This window comes from Lepisma saccharinum, chromosome 15 (genome assembly GCF_977018435.1).
Source record: "Lepisma saccharinum chromosome 15, izLepSacc3.1, whole genome shotgun sequence".
Taxonomy (NCBI): domain Eukaryota; kingdom Metazoa; phylum Arthropoda; class Insecta; order Zygentoma; family Lepismatidae; genus Lepisma; species Lepisma saccharinum.
Genome location: NC_139243.1, coordinates 16,562,287 through 16,584,123, shown reverse-complemented (window position 1 = coordinate 16,584,123; position 21,837 = coordinate 16,562,287). Strand labels below are relative to the sequence as shown.

At 37.8% G+C, this 21,837-nt stretch overlaps 1 protein-coding gene across 1 annotated transcript in view; it reads left to right on the top strand.

The window, feature by feature from the left end:
- Positions 1 to 21,837, top strand: part of LOC145999138 (uncharacterized) — a 134,191-nt gene that overhangs the window by 18,949 nt on the left and 93,405 nt on the right. The window contains exon 3 of the mRNA XM_083136071.1: positions 4,340 to 4,983. Within this exon, the coding sequence (XP_082992197.1) occupies positions 4,340 to 4,983 (644 nt within the window). The remainder of the gene's footprint in view (positions 1 to 4,339; positions 4,984 to 21,837) is intronic.

Below are 21,837 nucleotides of genomic sequence, written 5' to 3'. Positions count from 1 at the left end.
GTGAACTATTGGCCTGTGCAGTATCTCTACCTGAACCTGAGAAAAGGTTACTAAAGAAGAGAGGCTACATGTTTATTATGAACCAACGACAGGAGGATTAGAAGATTGAAGACGTCGAACTCGGTGTCAGCAAGATTTGTGTTTTCCCCCCAACTCCCCTTAAGTGTTCACCGTTAGTGTTTTTCAGCATGTTTATCGCCAAGTGAATTGAATACCTAAGAAGTTACATCGAAGACGTAAGTACTCAGTGAAGTAACCATTAAGTTTGGTCTTATATCTCAACAAATTCACACCGGAAGCTGACTAATCAGTGTATTCCGGAATCGTTTGTAAACCACAGACGTAACGTACCTGGGCCTTTAATAAATATTAATACATATTAATACTGTATTTTGTGGTGTATAAATACTTAGATAGTTAAATATAAAAATTCACTGCTAGTCTCCTTTTGTGTTATTGACGTTGTTCGACGGCAGAATATAAATTGCACTAACCAAAGCAAAACCAAAGAAAAAACATTATATATTCTTCTATCTATTTAACTTGCAATGTTCGTTGCATTGAATGACTGTAAACACCGAGACCAAGGTTCTTCAACCAAAACACAATGTTCCTCCTTACAGTTTGTGTTTTTGAGTGCCAATCTTTTTTAATGTTACACTATCATCCTCCTTAACATCAAAAATATAAACTGGTGTTTAATGCCTTTGTAGTACAATATTTAAGTTTTTTTTGCAACCTCTCTTTGAACTTTACTTCTGTATATCACTTTCTGTTGATCTTGTGAAGTTATTTTCAAATCCTCTATAATAGCAGAAGCAATAGTGGTAAATTTTCAAAGGAATGCAACCAGTTTTGTCCTTTACCTTTAGCCATGCGTGAATATGACCATCTGTGCTTTGAAGGTTGACTTTTTTTTCCGTTAGATTGAGGCTCTAGGGAATATGACTGCTTGAAATTACTGGCACTCATAGTCCACACTTTCCATGAACTGATGTTACTGCTTCCTGAATCACATGTTGTTAGTTGCAATTCACTAGTCAATGGTTCTCAAACATCATCTATGCCATTACATCAGTGCCACTTACGGCTATTTTTCTGTCTGCCCTCTTGATTCAAAATGAACTGTCTTTCATTTTCTTAGACTTTTCGTATCTGCACAAACTAAAATTTCACATATATGTACAAGTAGTTTCTAAGAAAAATTCATGACTAGTACGTGTGTGTCATCTTGTATAAGACAATTTAGCCATAGCCACCACGAAAACACACATCCAATTCTGTTCTCAGTGCAAACACGACAGACTCCTCATTGTCAAAATGATAGTCTGGTCTGCAATATACACATGACAACTTTCAACACAGTGTGCCAACTACTCTGGCAGCAACCTTTCACTTCTTCTAAGAAATTAAATAAAATTCCTTATTTTTATTCTTCAGACATTTGGGACAGAGAGGCAACTTTTGTTCACTGTATGTTTTAATATATACATATCCACTTGCCCATGCTCTTTTCTGTCTTGTTAATTTATCTGTTAACTGAATATTTTTTTATACCTGCAAATGTCAGTTTCCTTTGGTATTTTTCTTAGAATTTTTCTACAGTGCCAGAGAAAGTTGGCTACTGTGATATACAATTGTAATGATCGTCAATTAGGCAAAACGGTAACTAAAAACATAATTTATTGTAACTTATAACTTCAACTCCATTAAAGACAATATTCTCGTCTAGTTCACTGCACTTTTTGACACTCTGTGTAGTGCAGATGTATTCTATTGTCAGGGTAGTGCAAGGAAATGACGTTCAATCAAGTAGACTGAAAGCGGTGTTCATGTTCAGAAGATTCAACAAATTCCTGTCTGCTGCTTTAAACATTCATTGAATTAGGTAGCATTCACCGCATGACCATACACCACACATACACCGACCCAGAATGTAGTGCAAACTGTGCAGACACCAAATACATTATTTGACTCCAAACAAACGAACTAGACGACTCGGTGTTGCACCATGTAACCAACTAGATGCTTTGGTGCAGAGAGAGTCAAAAAGTGCAGTGAACTAGATGGGGCTATTAATGCACAGTGTATATTTTGTGCATTAAAATATGAAGCTATCACCTTTATATAGCACTGGGCTCGAATGCAGTCGTGGTTGTGTAGATGGACCCCCACATATTTGCATGCAAACTTGGTTATATTATTACATTGGAGGTGATGAGATCAGCATCATGCTCTGGTCACCCCTCCCCCAGCCTTCCTCCAGAATGCCATTGATTAGAGGGGAAAATTCCCACCTGGGATCACATCCCAGGAATCAAGTACACTTCTTCATCCACCATATTTATTCTTATTATTCAGTTTCACAATTTATTTTGAGAATGGATTCCTTATGTTACAGCACCTTGAATAACGTAGTGAGGAAAATGGAACGGTTCTGCGGTCTCTGGCTGGTTCCACTTGAAAATGATCCGTAAGAGGCGCTGGTGTTGTACCTGGTGCTTGGTATTCGTCTGCTTATAATGGAAGTAAATGGAGTTTTCGCTGCAACGTCTGATTCTTTTACATGAAACATTTCTATGAATGTGATAATTGCTATGATATTTGGTACAATGGTCGCGAAGATATTAACGAACATTCTAGACAGTCGATCACGTCCTGTTATCGTCATACTTTCGTTAATAATACGGGAGAAAAAATACGCGTGGAATTCTCTTGGCAACTAAATTTTTGCGTATGAATTAGGTTCATTATTATTATCATCATCATCATTTCCTTTAAAGATATACACACTGAAGCATTTGTATTTTTGATATTTACTGTCTCTTTTCTTCCGCTTTAAACTAATCGCGGCGATGATAATAATGATGATTGCATGAAACGACAAGGGGATCCCCACAAAACTTTCTTAGTGCCATCAACATGAGTGTAAGGCAACTTTCAAACCAATGGGACAAGTGACACGGGATGTTCACACTGTCACACTAGTTACACACACTTCCAGACTGTAAAATAGCATTCATGGCACTTGAGGTTCCAAACAGCAAACGACACGTTCATATGGCATATTCGCGTGCTACTTGTTACTTCGGTCGGAAAGCTCCTTAACGGAAGGGTGCTGAGTCGCTGTGTCTGCGTCGCTCAAACTGGGCCATTTCCTCAATAGCTTGCAACATGTTGCCATGGTTTGTTGTTCGCGCACATGCAATGCAATGATTGTCTTGCTTTAGTGAGATTGCGCACCAAAGCGACAAGCGGCATGCGACACTTATCGCTTGAGGATTTCACCAACAGAACGCTGGCCTGTGCTTCCCGTCATGCTGCTACGATGTGAAATGTTGCTCTTGATTGGCTCCTTTCCAAGCAACATGTGTCGCTTCAGCATGAAAGTTGCCTTGAACTGAAGAACCCATGTCGCTTTGGTGTGAAATCCCCATATCGTTTCTCGCTTTGATCTAAGATCTCCTTGAGGAAACTGTGCAGTCAGAGCTTGTGTTCCTACGGTTCGAAAGGCTGCATTGTTTTCCGACTGCTCGCTTTCAAGCAACACTTGTGGTTTGTTGCCTCAGTATGAAATATCTCTCAGGATACTATTTATATTCTAATAACATAGAAAAGTAAATTCTAATATACAGTCCAAGACCTGACGTCCGGAATCACATTGCGATGTTTCTTCTTGTGTTACGCATGCATGCTATTTATTTATTCATTTTATTTTACTTTTCTTTCAAAATTAATGCCATTTCGTGACTGCAAATCACTCCACAAATATAAATGTTTCCATCAATTCACGTACCGCCTTTCAAGACAAACAAATCTACATAATATATTCCAAAAACTAACAATGCTGCATTACTTTCATAAGAAAATTAGCACCGACATTGATCGCACTGCCATCTATGTTGCTCATCCGTCTGGGGAACCAGTTTCTTGGGTCGTTTTCCACACTACGTTATTCAAGGTGCCCGTAACGCTGTGCTGCATCACAGTGTACTTTGACAGTTGGGAAAGTCAATTTCTACAACAGCTTCTGTGTCCATTGTGTAGAAATTCACAAATATTACGGAGAAGTCATGATATTGACTCAAAGCCTTCATACCCAATAAGCAGTACAGACAAAATATTATGTCATGCCCATTTTGGAGGGTAAACATGTGTATTCTTCATACCCCACTAAGGGGTTGAGAGAAAGATGCTTGGCAACTTGGAAGCAGCCCTGCTTTGTTGTTGGCATCTAAACCACACAATTAGGGTATTGGTTTCTGTAGGAAGAGGGAAGGGTTGTTTTAGGAAGACAAAAGAGTTCCAAAATATTATGTACCTTATAATTGTATTTCAGGAGCACCCTGCATCTGGTAGTGGAGAAACTGTGACTGATCCAGTGTCTGATATAGGTTGCCATCCTCTGGAATCGTTCATAAAGTTTGAGACTGAAGGAGGTGAACCGTTAGTTTGTGATAAAAAATCTGTGGAAAATGTGTGGCCTCTGGATCCAACTGATATCAAGATTGAAACCGAATCATTCGAGGTGCCTCCTCATGTTGATAACACTGTTGACAGCAATTTATCCAGTCAGTGCATGGAAGAAACTCCAGTTGGTAAAGTGGAAAGTGACAGCAATTTATCCAGTCAGTATGTGGAAGAAACTTTAGTTGGTAAAGTTGAAAGTGACAGCAATTTATCCAGTCAGTACATTGAAGAAACTTTAGTTGGTAAAGTTGAAAGTGCTTTAGTTGATAAAGTTGAAAGTGAGAGTGATGAAGATTTGATGCATTTTGAGGGCACAAGTGAGGAAGCTCCTAGTGGACAAAATGTTTCTGGAAGTGAAGGATTTTATCCGTATGATTGTGAACAATTTGTGGAAAAAGTGCCAGCTGAGGATGGTGACAATAGTGCGTTACTTCCAAGTAATCGTGAAGATAGGGATAATATTGTAGAAAATCCTGATGATGTGGAAGGAGAAGTAGCAGATCCTGCAGAAAGGTAGGTGAAGAAAATTTTGGTATGTGGATTGAAAATGACCATGGCAGTACTAAGGTTCAAAACTGAAATTTATTACCCGTGAGTTACAGTGCATACAATTGACTCAATATTGCCACCAATACAGCAAAGTTATTTGGTCATTTCATACAGTATCATCTATAGGTGTCCATCCCACCATCTCATATTTGATGGAATTTTATATATTATATTATATAGAAATGAGAAATGTTAAATGTTCCACCATATGTTTCCTGATGAGAAATCTCTTTCCATTAAAGATGTTCCTGCTTACAATTCAATTGTGTAATGTGAAATGTGCATATCATAAAAATTAGTGGAAGTGCAAAAATGCCGTGGTCAAAACTATCCACGTAACACGTACAATAAATTAGTTTGAGAAGTATTCGGCTCTCTGTTGATAACCACTTGTACGTCTTAAGCGTCGTGACAATCTAAATACGTCTTGGAGTCAAACAACACAGTAATAGTAGACATCAACTGAACTGCAAGTCATCATTCAAAATAGAAATAAGTTTAGACTTCCATTCTAGCATAATTAAACTTAATTCGCAAATGCCTTACGTCTACTACTAACTACACCCAATCTAAATACATTCAATTTCGATTTTTGGAGAAATCATTTAACTCATGCAAGTTTAACAAAATTTATTGGGACTAATGTCGTCTAGTTTAACGCAATGCATAATAAGAACCATTTTCACTCGATTGGGAACTTATAACAATCAATTTTAAAAAAAACACTGTAATTAACATCATTCATACATGTGCATAATAAATATCTGTCAATCAATTTGTTCATTGCTTAAATCAATTGTACTTTCAACAATTAACATTACTAGCATATCAATGTACATGTCTCTAAAGTAAAGTAAACTGTTCCCCTGTACTTAGCACCACGCCATGAAGGCGTATAGGGGGTGTGGGGGTAACGCCCCACACTTTCTTGATCCGGTCGTGAGTGGGGGTGATGTGATCAGCATCACGCCCCTGACTGCCTTTACCCCCCAGGTTTCCCCATGTACCCATGTTATTCGACGCTGGGTGGGCACCGGGGCCGCTTCCATCGTTAGAAAAGTTCCCGGATTTGAACCGGCCAGGGATCGAACCCGGGACCTTTAGCATGGTAGTCAGACGCGTTACCTACTGAGCCACCGCGGCCACTCTTTGGTTAATATTTGCATATCTCTATCAAGATGTTCTTTAATGTTAATAGGATTAAGAGATAGATTAATATTTGGGATGGCTCTTTTACTGTACTTTATTTTTACGTCGTCGTTATTTTTGTTACTCGGTCAACCGCGACAAGGTTTAATCTTCAATTAGTTCATTTTACATCACACAAATATTCGTATCTCAAGGCTGGTGCATTAATTATGTCCCACACTAATTATTACGAACTTATTATTTACGCATGCACTTTTCACTTAAGGCAATTAGCAACTGGCAAAATAGAGGATCTCAAAATTTAGAGTACATATTGTCTTACTACAATTTTTGCAAATTGAAGCAACTAAAGAGGGCACTAACAATACTATCTAATTGCATCGTCTAACAAGCAATTAATCAATTCATTCAAGTTCAGACATCACACTGCATTTTAGTTTAACGAATTGTTCATTATATGTTCACTCATGCTTTATTTTTTAAAGACTTATGCATCTTTTTTAACTACGCAGTTACAAAAATGAGAATACGGTCTAATTCACTTCTATCAAAATATGTGCACTAACATACCTGAAAAATTCAATAACTTCTGGTTGTAAGGTCCAACTCGATTTTTTCACAATCCAATGCAGAATATAATCATGTCACAAAATGACGAGAGATATACCAACTTACGTATTACTGCAGTAAGCAAAAAAAATGGCTCAAATCATGACTGATCGGTTGTGCCAAACTTGCACTTCCATGTATGCTACAAGCGAGTGCTGAAGGACAACTGATTCCGGCTTTTGCGGAAGTAAAGCAGCGAGACTATTAGAGCCACCTGCTGAGAGTGCACGGAATTAAACAAAGAAGAACAATATATGCACAAACGTTCTTAAATGCTAATTTCCAACTTTACCTAAGTAGGAGTCAAATAAATAAAGGTTAAGAAATACAAAGAAAAAAAGATCAAGAGGAATGTTGGGAATTTTGGATTTGTTATTTTGGTAGACACCCTGTTGTTACATACATTCATACATAAGTCCAGAAAGTTTTGTTACATGTATATTACACTTCAACATGCACGCCATTGATGGAACTCCAAAGGTCGAGATTGTATTCTACCTGAGCCCATTCATTCTCTAGAATTTGTGGTGTCAAATTGTTGATTGCCTCACATATTCTTTCACGCATGTCTGGCAAATCTTGAACCTTTGTAACATACACCTGGTCTTTAACCAAAACTCGGGGTGTAAGGGGTACCTTCCACGTAGGCACCCAAAAGTCAACCTCACTTCCACGTAGTGCACCCTGGACTAAAGACTAACGAGGCTCTGGCGACTGGCACTATGGCCAGTATAATTTTGTGTGTGTTGTCCTGTTTTTTGTCTTCGTGTGTGCTGAGTGCCCGTTTACAGCCTCAGCTTTTAACAGAAGTCAGAACATTTTAAGATTTTTAATGCAACGTTAGAGTTGTTATATGTAACGGTAAGGGCTGGGCCCGTATAATGTGAAGGGAGCAAAATGGCCTAAGTGCTGACGCTCCCAAAATTTTAAATTCAAATTCAAAAAAAATTTAACCAAAACTCACAAGAAAAGGTCGATCACACTAAGATCAGGTGACGTGGTGACCACATCATGTACCGTGATCCTCTCCCAATCCATCCAGCATTGAAATAGTCATCTAAGAGTTATCGAACTTCCTTGGCAAAATGGCACGATGGCTGCTTGCTGCATTTACAGTGCACTCCAAAATTTGTCCTCTATGACATCACACTACACACTACATTTGCGAGAACTCAGCAATTTAAAAAATTATATAGCTCCTGCACATGTACAACCTGTCAGCATGTTGCCTCTAAAACTTTCTCAATTAGGCCTACTCTTCACAGTGATATTAACTTTCAGTCATTCGAACAAATTGTTTCAATGTTATGATTTTTTCTTTTACTACTAAGTACAAAAAGTACCCAGAATTTGTGCATAAAACACAAAATACGTGGTTAATCATCAACATTTATTTTGTCGCCTTCAAAATTGGCCCCATCAGATGCAACACACACATCCCAATGCTTAACCCAGTCTTCAAAACAATTTTCAAACTCAGAAGACTGTATCGCCCTGAGTTCCATCTTCGAATTTCCTTTAATGGTTAATTGATTCAAAACACCTTCCCCAAAGTGATAACTTGAGTAGCAGAAAGATAAAAACATCACAATGAGCCATATCTGGAGAATATAAGCCTTGGGCAAGGACATGCATTGAGTTTTTGCCAAAAACTCAGGAACAAGAGTCGACGTTTGGGACAACGTATTATCGTGGTGCAAAATCCCAAGAATTGTTTTTCCATAACTGGTCTTTTCTGACGAACATTCTCACGCAGACACCTCATAACGGTCACATAGAACTCTATTCACAGTTTGTCCTGCTGGAAGAGATTCTGAGTGCACAACACCACGATAATCAAAGAAAACAATGAGCATGACCTTAATTATTGAGCAACTTTGGCATGGTTTTTTGGGCTGTGGTTCATTTTCGAAGTGCCATTCCGAAGATTGTTGACCTGTTTGCATGTTGTACTCATACACCCATGTCTCATCACCAGTTATAATGTGTTTCATGAAGGTTGAGTCACTAGAGGCCTGCGAAATCATGTCTTCAGCAACATCCCTGCGATGTGCTTTTTGCAGGAAATTCAGCTCCTTCGGAACAAGTCGTGCCGCGATGCTTTTCATGCCTAACACATCAGTCAAAATGTTGTGAACGGACATGTGTGATATGCCAAGCTCACGAGCCACCTCTCTCACACTCACACGGTGGTTTTCAAGCACCATTGTCCTGATTTTTCCGATGTTTTCGTCAGTCATCAATGTGGAAGGCTGACCAGAATGGGGTAAATCAGCAACAACTTCTCTGCCTTCTTTGAAAGCCTTGTAAAGTCAAAGCCAGATATTTCTGCAGCGATCGGCGCAGTAGAACCAGTGTTGCTAATCTGCTAGATAGAAAAATTGCTAAAGTGTGCCAAGGCACAGCTGTTCGTAGAACAAGGAAATTAGAGAACTCAGCTCTAACGTTGAGTTTTAAACTCGATGCATTATAACCAGGGCTGGGATTTATATGTGCTAACAAGTGGCTTTGTATGTACGTACATATGGACTAAAACCGCTAAATGCATAAAATTAAACAATTTATTATTTTTCCATTGCATTAATGAACCTGGTGCATTTTAACTATTCACTCCCAATAAGCCCGTCCACACTGGTACTGGAACTGCAACGACATGCTATGCATGACTGACACTACCACTGGTTTGAGAACTAATAGCAGTGTTCTACACACGTTTTGTTACAGAAATGAGAGTACCCAATCTTTACTAATATGAGGATGCTGAATACGGAAGTGTTTAAAGTGGAGGAAACGAGTTATGCTTTCCCCCAGTTAAGAAAATTATCATAAAGCATCACCAGCATTTAGTTAATTTGCATCTGTCTTTCACGGCATCTCTCATCTATGTTTTCACTTTTTAATTTCAAAATTTGACTTGTATTAATTCTTCCCAAGTGCCCCCTGGCCTCCTTTTGCGATCGCTCTTAATATATTTATTAAGTTATGCCCACATTGTTTATGATTAATTTTTATGTAACATGAATTATGCTATCTTGAAAGTAAGAGCAAACACATTACTTATGGGTAACATGAATTATGCCGTAACTCAAATTAAGAGCCAATCTTAGAAAATGAAATTCGCATTCATGTTCGGGAGGTCAATTTCAGTAAGAAAGAGCTACTTTCCTTTCTGTAACAGAAGAAAGTGAAAATTTGTAGAACAGTGTAACTTGCGAACGTATTAAACAGCGACAATTGGACCACAAACACTTCTCCATAAGCAGTATTATTGCCTCTCTGTGATGGCCAACAGTCGGCTGCCTTTGTTATACATTTACATACGATGCCAGCTTCCGCAACAAGAATAAGAAGTACATATATTGCCACCAGACGATAAGCCACGTGGGTTTTCCTTTTGTTATGAACTTGTCACCCATCAAAACATGCCAATTTTAATACAAACAAAAACAACATGCATCTCATTAAGCAGCAAAAATAACATCTTTCATCATACAGTTCCTACAAGAACACGTGCCGGTGCCGAGGGTTGAAATACTCATGCATGCACATAATTTATTTATTTTGAGCAATTCTAAAGTAATGAAATATGAACCATAATTCTGGAGGCATTATGGAATTTAACATTCACTAAGAAAATCAAACAAAATCTTTGCTCGATACTTGTCTCCATTCTGCAAATCGCATGACACTTGTCAACACAATTAACGTAAACAGCTGCTATGCACAAACTGATGGATAGATTACTATACCCCTCTGCGTGGTCATTCAGTACAGTGCTGCCATCCTATGGACAAAATTAATTCTCTATACCTTTAATGTGGGACTTTTACCAGCTCAAATTGTGGGTACTGTTTTTGCTGAAGGTATTATAGTCCTAATTGGAATACATTGTTTCTGACAACACTACCTCACTGCAGCATGGTGAATTTTCTTAGTGTTGAAAGATTATTTAACTAGTGATGAAACTTTTCCCTCAAGAAGATAAATGTTTTCCTCCCAAGGAGATAATATATATTTATGAGGAGGAATTGAATGTAAAGTGGTCTACAGTCATGCCAAGACTAAGCAGTACCAAAAAGCAGATATCTTACAAGCAGAGGCTGAAAGGCTGAGAACTTTTATGTAATAAATATGGAGAAACTAGTACTCACTTTTATCCGCGAAGCTATTTTCTTTTTCGATTAATTTCAGTGGCCACTGCGACCATCCTCGTTGGAACTTGCTGTACTGTTGCTTGCCGGGCATCTTTTGTTTGTAGAACTCGGGCTGCCGCTAGGTGCGCTGTTGTATATGATATGGAAGGTATATGGACGACTCAATAGTCGTATACAAAAGGACAGAAGAACTCAACCTTCTAGTGAACAAACTAAATAGCATCCACCCCAGGCTCAACTTCACCGTAGAACAAGAAAAACTTGCTAAAATCAACTTCCTGGACATCACCATCAGCCGTGCACGTAACAAATTCACAACCACTGTCTACAAAAAAACCAGATGCAGGCGACCAGTACATACATGCTCTCTCTAGCCATCCCCCAAGCAGAAAGCCAATGTGTGGCTGAACTTTTATCGAAGAGCCTTCTACTGTTGCAGAGAAGAGGATCTACGAGAGGAGATAGCCACCATCACTGAAATAGCCCTGAAACATGACTACACTGAAGCACAACTTTCCACTTGGTGCAGTAAATAGGAAATACAGGTCAGACACCCTAACCAACCACATTCAACCCATCTGCAAGCAACCCAGCCCCAATCAACCTCCAGAGCCAATATAAATAGTTTGACTTCCCCTACCATCCCACCACCTCCAACCGCATATCCAAAGCTCTTCTCCCATATGGCATCAAAGTAATGTACAAACCCAATTCCAAAATAGCTGATGAACTGAACAAACACAAACGGTACTTCCTCTCCCCACTTGATAACCCAAGGTGTATATGATGCAGAGTGTGAATACAAGGCACATTACATCGGCAGGTCCATCAGATCTGTCAATGAAAGAATCCAACAGCACCTAGCAGATGCGAAAAAAGCCCAACCCACTACTGGTCTTGCTAAACATATCAAATACAATAGGTTCAAGTCAAACACACTGGCCACAATCTCGTAGACACCAATATCATAGAAATGCATGCCATGGTGCACTTCCCGCACGAGGTAAACATTGATAGTGGGCAAGCGCACCACACTTGGATTCCCCTACTACAACAGTTATTGCCCGAAAATAGCAGACGACACAGACCGAGACGCACAGTTAACAACAGCGCACCTAGCGGCAGCCAGAGAACTACAAACAAAAGACGCACGCCAAGCAACAGTACAGCAAGTTCAAATGAGGATGGTGGCAGTGGCTACTGCAATTAATCGAAAATGAAAAAACAGCTTTGCGGATAAAAGTGAGTACTAGTTTCTCTGTATTTATATACTACCTCATGTCTCTTTTCCCAATTATGAATTTATGTAGTAGTTGAGAAAATGGACAAAGAAGCTCATCTTGCAATAAGAGATGCATTGAATGAAGGAGCAAAGGGGTAACTTAGAAAGGTATACAGTTACTAGAAACACCAAGGAAGAATTTCATCCAAATCTGAGATGGTAAGGTGGACACCCTAGGATGATTTTGTATGGAATGACCCAGTAAAATTGCACCATTCATGGAGATTAAAAATCCACACATTGGCCTCTAACTTTTTATTTTATAAACTTGGACCAAATGCCACCAGGGTTGGCCAGTTTGCCTTTTTTTTAAAAAAAACAAACAAAAAAACAATCTGGGTGGGGAGAAACTATTCACATATCTCACAACATAGTTAAACAATTGATAATGAAGCTCTCATCATTGAAATGATTGAACTAAATCAACTAGCTAAAATATTTGACAAATAATTTCATTCACATACAATACAGTTGCAGTGTATGAAGTTTTCTAGCTGCAGAAACAATTTTTATCTAAATGATTCTAAACTTACAACAGTTATCATGATCACTAAATAGATGACTTCCCCATCTCCTACCCATGCCCACTATGATGTGCAACCATGGTTCCCCACAAGTAAGTGACTGATAACCAAAGTGCTATCACAGTATTTAAAATTTATAAGCTCTGTTTCGACCATATTCTGGAATATCTGCTTATTTTTTTCTGTGAACAATCCATTGTTAGCATGATTGTAGAAAGAATGGCTGATAAAACCCATTGCGACTTGTACTACATTAATTATTTGTAGTTGTACAAGTTCTACAAGTTTTCTCAAACTGTTGACAATCCTTGATCCTCACAAGTATTAAAGCAATAACTTGCATTTTCTGAAAAGTAAACCACTTTTTGACTTTTTCAGTGGGTTTTCAGATAAAATCCAAATTGGGGAAATCTGGGCTAGGTCCATCCAGGTCAATCCTGAGTGAGTGCCTTTGGAAATTTACTACAAGAACATGAAGTAAAATTTGTGGTTATTTGCATCCCTCCCCTCTTTACAAAAATTATGACAATTGCCGAAATATCGTCTGACAATTGCCCCATATTGATTTTCTTTTGATTGACCTGCATGGATTTTGCATTACATCTCCCCCCCCCCCCCCCAGCCAGCTTAGCGAGAATTACTGATAAGTTTTTGTGTAATATATTTACATTATAAACAAACCAGAAAGTCAAAATTTTGTGAAATGTTACAGGCTCAGAGCTTTCTGGAATATGAAATCTGACCTAAATTATTACTGTCATGTTCATTTTCAGTCTGACATTTGAATGTTCTTATGTTGATTTCTTTTCTCATGTTTGATGTGTCCGTTTGATAAGGCAAAGAGAATTTCCAGCACTTGAGGTGTGGCCACAGTGCAAGTTTATCTAGGGTAGTATGTGGCAAGTCATGAAGCAATCAGTGGTACTGATCTATCCACCGAACAGTGTAGAAGCAGCCAATCTTGACCACTTACCAGCAGATCGTTTGTTTTTAACAGTTTATTACAGGATGCAAAGTACACAGATTCATTTGTTTTTGCCTGAAATATGCAAATGTCAGAGCTTTAATGTCATATGTATCAACTTTTGGGTATGTAAGAAGAGTAGACTGAAATGGTGTAGTTGCAAGGTGATACTTTTATTCCCACATTTGATAGCTACAGTATTTGAGTATCTTTAAATATTTAAATCTCCAAGCCTGTCTCAATATCAGCAGCAGCTGGTAAGAGCAGTATCAGTATCCATTCAAGGGGATGTTCATTCAACCATATTACATATGATTTGTGTGTAGGGTTTATACAAAGAATGCAATTGATTTGGTTTTGTCATATATTCTATATATTTTTCTAAAGTAAGTCAAGTCAGTAGTGGCATGCATATTTCGTTTTTGACTGAAACACGAAATGTGAAATAACATACTGTTATGTTCATTTTTTAATTTTTGAGAGGTGTCAGGTGCATTTTTCTACAATTTTTTGTCCAAAAAATGACATGCAAAATGAACTGCAAAATTTACTCTTAAACACAAAATTTAGAGCTTATATATCGATGCAACACTTTCTGAAGTCTGAGTTATCCTGCAAGTTATGCAAATCACCGAACATTCAGTAATTCTGCTATAAATATATGATAAGCAAAATTGGACTCCTTTACGCAGGAATGAACTTAGTACTATGATAAATACATACATAAGGGAAATCTTCATTTTGTGTAATAAATGTAGTTTTTAAAATCAAAGTTATGGTTATATTCTCCATTTTAACACCAAAATTACATTTTACATACAGCTGTGGATCCCAAAATGTGCCCAGTTTTTGTACCAAAATCTTGATCTTTTATTTGCCATAAATATGTTCCTCTACAAATCAGTATTATGCTGTATAACAGTTTCAGTTCTAAATTCATTGATCCCTAATCTCAACCTCATTACAATGCTTGTCAAAGGAAAGGAGTTTTCTTGAAAATTTTGAGAGGATCAGCTTCTTCCCGATTGACACTTAGGTTACTTCACTGCCTACCTTTTAGTCTCCAAAGTACCCGCTACCCACCTGCACTGTGGCTTTAGGCTCACAATCTTCAAGAATTGTGAAAGGATGCATGCTCCCTGGTGGGCTGTCTATCAGGGTGTTTGATAAACTTACTTCATTGAATTTAAGGTAGGTCATGTGGTGAAAGGGACAAATTGATTTCCTTCTTAGTTGACAATTTAATGACATTGTCACTTTTGTTTTTCAAGATGTATCTGTAATGCTGTGTTAACTGTAGCAATGAAAATGGGTAAGTAGGTATACAAGCATGGGATTTAAACTCATAGTGTTCGACATTCGGGCACTGTATGGGACGTGGAAATATACTTCCATCATTTTTACTTTTAATCAGGTAGGTTACATATTATATTCCTTTGCAGGTTTGCAATTTTGATTTTATGCTTCTTCTATGGATTTTTGCACATGATTTTAGAGCCACATACAGAGGCTGTTCCGCATATATGTGACCAAATTGTTAGGAAAATCCATAGTGCCAGGTGCGGCAATGCTCGATGTGTCTCCCCTGGTTCAGAACTATGACCCGGCAAAGTAGTTTCCATTGCAGAAGGCTCGTTTAGAGAACTAAAAGGGAGATCTTGTTCCATTCCTCTTGCACAGTTTTCCAGAGTCCATTCACAGTTGTCACACGTCTCTTGCCCAAAGCCCTTTTAAGCAGTCCAAATCCACAAAAGTCAATTGGACTTGCATCTGGAGACTTCACAGGTATATCGTTGAAAGGTATAGCCTGTATTCCAGTAGCCTCCTTCATATCCTGGTAGAATGCTAGGGACGATCTTGAGGTGTGTGATGATGCTTTGTCTTGATGGATCGGTGGGCATGGGTAAGGTGATGACCGCTAGCCTTGAACACCTTTTCAAGGTTCAGTTGTTGGCGCAAGGTGCGGTTAACAGTTCCCAAAGACACATTTAGACAATTTGCCATCTGTCTTTAGGTCGGGGGATTCTCTTGCATGGTCATTCTGCGAAGTTTCGCCTGCATAGTGGTGGTGGCGGCTTGTGTGCACAGCCATGTTCTCATCCCCTTTGTTGGAGAACCGAACGCCGGGGCCATGGAATCCTTATACTTGCCAATCACATTCTTGATTAAAGTCAAACTAACGTCACAACCCTTGCTCTTACACTGTTTCCTGATCATTGACACACTGAACTTTGCGTTATAAAGGGCTACAACATAACCTTCCCAAAAGCGACTCAATTTTGGCAGCATTTTCGCCCAAGCGAGAAACACAAACACTTGTAAAAGTTATACAACGTACTCCCAAAAGTGGCTCAGTTTGAGTGGGATTTTCGGCCCAGCGAGAAAACACAACCACTCTCTCACAGCTCACACACTACACTGACAAATGTGCCCGGCCGAGGTTGGGCAAGTTCATTCTGCGCACGAGGGAAGGAATTTTGTTTGGTCAAACATTCGTGGAACAGCCTTCTGTATATGTATTGCATGAAATACATATTATGAAAAATACACCCTGATTAAAGATTCATATGCTGACGAGTATGTACTAAAAGTTATTAATACAAATATATTTTTCACAGTGCTGTAGTGTTACAAACCTACTGATCTTTTATATTATTAATGCTGATATCTAGTAACTGCTATTGTCTGTATGAAATTTTCACAATTTGCATTTCAGTAAGAAATTCCATTTATGGTGCATTGTTGATTTGTTGACTTCTCGTTTTAGAAGTTCATTGAGTTGTTTTGCTACTTTTTGCTCCTAGAAATTGCATTCCATGCATATTGCTTGGTTTTTTGTTTTCACCTTCATATCATATTCTACCTCTGTATTGAAATCGCAAGTGTGTTAATGTTGAAATTACAAGGGTATATTGTATCTAAATGTATCGCCAAAGAGTAACAATATTGTAATGTAATATTTCCATGTCTGACTAGCTCTTTTGGTTGCAATATGTACCACCAAATTGTAAAATTGTGTTATGTTGGTGGTGTTACAAATGAAAAGGAAAAGTAAGGTGTGTGTGTGTGTGTACCTCAATAATATTCTGGTGTGATTCATTATTGTGATTATTATTAAAAGTCGAGAAATGCATGCATGTAATTTTTGGTGCAATTGTAATTAAATGTCAGAAGTGTGTAATAATTGTGGCTATCAATTTGCTATTTGTGTGTACAGGGAAGTTATTCACCGGACATTCCTTGAATTCCAGGATTTATGAATGACTTATTGGCTCCAGGAATTATATGTGAATTCTGCATGAATTCTTCTCCATAGACGTGAAAATTTGCAGCTTTTATTAATCCAAACATTGAATCCTATTTTTCACAGTTTAGCTTTTATTTTTATCGAGAAAGAAAAATAATAAATCTGCAGTGAAAATCGAAATAGAAATCTCTTAATACCTATACTTTTTTAGTGTTCTTTGCAGAATAATCTATCTGACAGACATAGCAAGTCATGGAAAGGCTCCAAATATAACCTTTTTTGGAGCTTGTAAGCTAAGAGTTCCATTTTGAACGAAATTCAACTGCATTAACATCGGTTCATTGTCTGTTGTTCGTTCACATGCATGTTTTTGCAGATGGAAGTGTTTTAATTTTCTTAAATATTTTTAGTGTAATCATAAGCATTTCGCTAATGGTTACAATTACACACACTAATATGCAAGGTTTAAATAGAGAAAACATTCACCTGTACCCTTCAATTTTTAGACATGAATTTTTGGAAACTGCTCCTTGAAAACCGAGAATTATACTTGAATATTATCATGGTCTGAGAGTAGTCACCCTGATGTAGGAAGTAGCCAGTTCCTCCAATGTATTACAATAGATACAACGTACAAATACATAAAGGGTTACATGGACATGGAATATGTGTTCAAGCAAAATGTGTGAGCTTTGAGCACAGGAGATAAAGAAGAGGGGTGGGACAGAATTTGGGGAAATTATGTAACATGTTTCTTTATTAGGACCGAGAAGACTGAATGTTATAATTCAGTATAATGGGTTCAATCTGGTGAGGATACCTGAACCCATGTGCGTCCCAAGAAACCCCAGAATTGATATCACAAACCTAATTATTTCCTTAACTTCACCACCAATGGTTTCTTGGATGACATGCCCTGTAACACCAGTAACACTGACAGGAGGGTTACAGTAGGACGAAACCTCTATCAATCTGAATTGAAGAACAAAATAAGTATACATCCCTAAAGAAATACAATGTTCACCTTATATTATATATTTTGCATAAAATGTGAAGATTCTGTGAACACCTCGCTCAGATGTGATGGGACCAAACTCGAACACCCTTCGCACTTTAGACAGGAGAGGCATTTATACGTATGCTCAGAATATTCCACAAATTATTATGGAAGTTTGTGTATTATAATATTTATATCCCAAGTCCATACAAATAGGCACACATCATGAGATACATTTGAATTTGCAAGAGTTAATGATCCGTAGACTTTAACCTCTAGATGATTTGCAAATTAAACACACTGGACAAAATGTACAAATGACCCTATTACATCTCCATCACCACTTCCATACTATGTCATTTTGCAATCAGATATGCACTCACGTATTTACTCCTGTTTCAGCTTATGCTCAGAATCCAGGTGATGCCTCCCACCTGGAAGAAATTCTTACAGATTAGAGCACAAATAGGACATAAAAACACACTGGGTGATACAATCTTTTGGAGGTTAAAAGTGAACTCAAGTACATATGTATTACATGTGTTTATTATTGACAAACAACGTGAAATTTATCTTGCAAAATTCTTATGTATGTATTTCATAAGTCAAAATCATACCACGTGGGATGTCAGACTTTCAACTTGAAATACTTATGTACTCTATTGTATATGAATTATGATAAGGTTCTTGGAAATCAACATTCAACATGGATCACACAGTTGGGCCAGAATACCATTACTAATGTTCAAGTTAATCTAAACTGTATAAACGGTAATCTTGTTTTCTCTGCTGTTATGACATATTTTTGCACATTAGTGTACACATCAAACCAGGAACCAGAAATTCCTTATGGTCCCAAACTACCATGTCCAAATGCTACAACTTACGGCTTGATTTAGTTAGTATACAATGTTCATAGCTTATGACTTTACTTGTCACAAATATGTAAAAATACTTATGGCTTTGACTGTACAAACAAATGTTATTCAAGTGTTAATTACACTGGAATGATCACATACATTAGGACCAGTATTTGCAACTTCACAATTGACCTGAAATCATTGTCGTTTAGAAGACTAAATTTACATGTCGATGAATGATATATATAGTCTTTCATTCGTCATTCTGCCAAATAAAGAGGAAATAAAATCAGTCATTCACAGCATTCCCAGCCTGAGAACTATAAACGAATGACGAATATCCAACATGCACTTGTAAGCTGTGTTATGTTTCAGTCACCAGTTAGCAATGCATTATCGAACATTAATGCAATATCATATGCCCCGAAGGCAGAATTATACCATGATACATTGACATGAGATAACAACACGACTCCACTTTTGAGTCCTTTCGACGAGAGCTATTGTGGCTGATCTCTTTCGGTTTCAATTGCTCAAGTGCGTACCGATACAGCGAGAATGCAACAGGCTGCCATTTCGTGGTTTTCACCCTGCACGTACACTCTCATTCACAGGAAAGCAGTCTTTTGCTTCACAAAATGCTTATCACAATGCACTTGATAAGATTAAACATGTTTGATGCAAACTTCTAACATCAGGCTAATGTTGCCAATGTGTCCTTGTTAAAATAGAGTAGGGAAAATGATCTCTTACCTGATGTAAGGGAACATGGCAGAGTCGAGCAAACCAATTGGTGCACACATTCCTGTCTTCAAATAATCCGTGCGCAACCTACCTCATTGGTTTTTTATGTTCGTTTTCATTACCACTACACTCGTTTTCATTACCACTACACTCGTCGCCAGACCGATCAACTAAGGCTACAAACTTCCATAGATTTACTGCGATGTGATCACTCGATCCATTCCGCGTCCATTCTTCTCCCCCGAGTCCTTTTGTGCCAACCCGTTGCTTTCCACGATTTGACCCGCACCGCAAGTTGCACATTCAGGATGCATAAAATTGTGGATTCGTGATCCATCAAGTGTGACTATTGATTACAACAATGTCTTTAAACAGAGACAAAATATGTTAGGCATTATATCAAATAACTGCTTTTTCAACATTACTGAATTATGGAATCCCTAACACCCAACAACAACAAGCATCAGTGACTGTACAAACAAGAACTAATTGATCTAAAATTGTTTTTGCCCTCTCTGTTCATACCCACCACCTAGCGTGAATCTAGCATGCTACATGGACGAAATGCTTCTTGATCAAACATTGAGAAATTAGAACCATTAATAGTATTGAAATACTTGCTTCCAAATGGACTTTACGTTGTACGTGTTATATTGTTTCATCCTTTCTTAACCATTTTCATGAATTATAGGTAAACCATGTGGCATAATTGCCAGTGTGTCATATCAGAAAAATGTAAAATACGGGAAAGTAAAAATTGCTATCACTGTACTTGATATCCCTAGCCACATTTTTTATTAAATCTGGCTATTTTGGATGTGTTCTTTTTTGTCTTCAGGTGTGATGATGAGTATTTGTTAGTAGTTTATGTGCTGAAGTTATACTTAAGACTGCACAAGTATGAAATATGTTAATTTGTTTGCCCATGAGAAAAACCAACAAGTTTATTCTACCATCAAATGGGATTCTGTATACAAATAGACTTAAACCAATTCACTCACACGACAGTATTTTCCCTTTTTAAATGAAATTGTAAGATAGGAATGCATGTTATGCATTCATGTAATAATTTTATTCAATTTATTTTAATGTTATTCCTTATGTTTTTATGGTGCATAAGCCATATGTGAAACATTCAGTGCTTGTATTTAATCAATATGTGTCACACTGATGCACTTTCAGCTTTTGTATGTCCTCCTGGAATATTATTGCCTTTGATCAATTTGAAGATTACAGCCTAGTCAGCTTTCTACTGTATTATTGTCTATCAAGTATTCTTTCCCTTTACCTTACTGTTCCGCACACACAGGAGATGTGCTACGTAGAAATTTCTGCGAAAAATGCAGCTTCAACCAGGACTTGAAATCAGACCTCTGGCATTACTACCCCTTAGTTTTGCCCGATTTTTTTGCTCTTGCTGTTTTACCTACGTTGAATTGTGTCTTATCAGTGTTGCAATGGGATCTGTTTCCATTGGAACACTGTTGATGCCGACTATGCCTAAAGTTGTAGAAAATGAAGAAAACAAACGAGCATGGTGACCTCTGTGGCAGAGTTGTTATCACAGCATGCTATGGCACTAGAGGTCCCAGGTTCGAATCTCAGCCTGGTCATAAATGTGTCTGCGAGTGTCCCTTCATGAATTTAATCATAATCATCACTCGTCGTCATCTTGTCAATTAATGAAAAGTGGTATGACGAATATTGTCATAAACACTATTTAAATTGTAAACTGGATTTAATACTCACTAAATTTTATGTTAAAAGCAGACCTCGATTTGGTCAATTTACGTGTTGTTTACTCGCTAGGTGGCAGTAGCTTGTGGTGCTGTCGCAAATAGTTTGATTTATGCTTGATAGATGGCCTTTGCAGTTTCTGTGTGTTGAAAGGATGCATATTTTGTATGTAAATTAATACTGTTTAATTTAAGATTTTAATTATTGTCATTGTTATAACTATTATGGCAAAGGAATAATCATGTAGTAAAGAAAACGATTTAGGTCTTTGATTTGTACTTAAATTGGAATTATGTGGTTGACTTCAGTACGACTTAGTGTGCATAAGGTCTCACGGTGAAAAAGATAAGTGTTGACCGGAACCTGGATTATTGAACATGGCAGTGAGCTCACGAGGAAAAAAGCACGAAGAATAGAGGAATGACATTACGAATGGAGAGGAATCAAACGAAATCCGTGTTATGAGGAACGTACCAGTTTGTCTGAATATAACGTTTTAAGCACGAAAGTTGGTGGATCACGCACATGTACGAATATCGAAATGAATGACA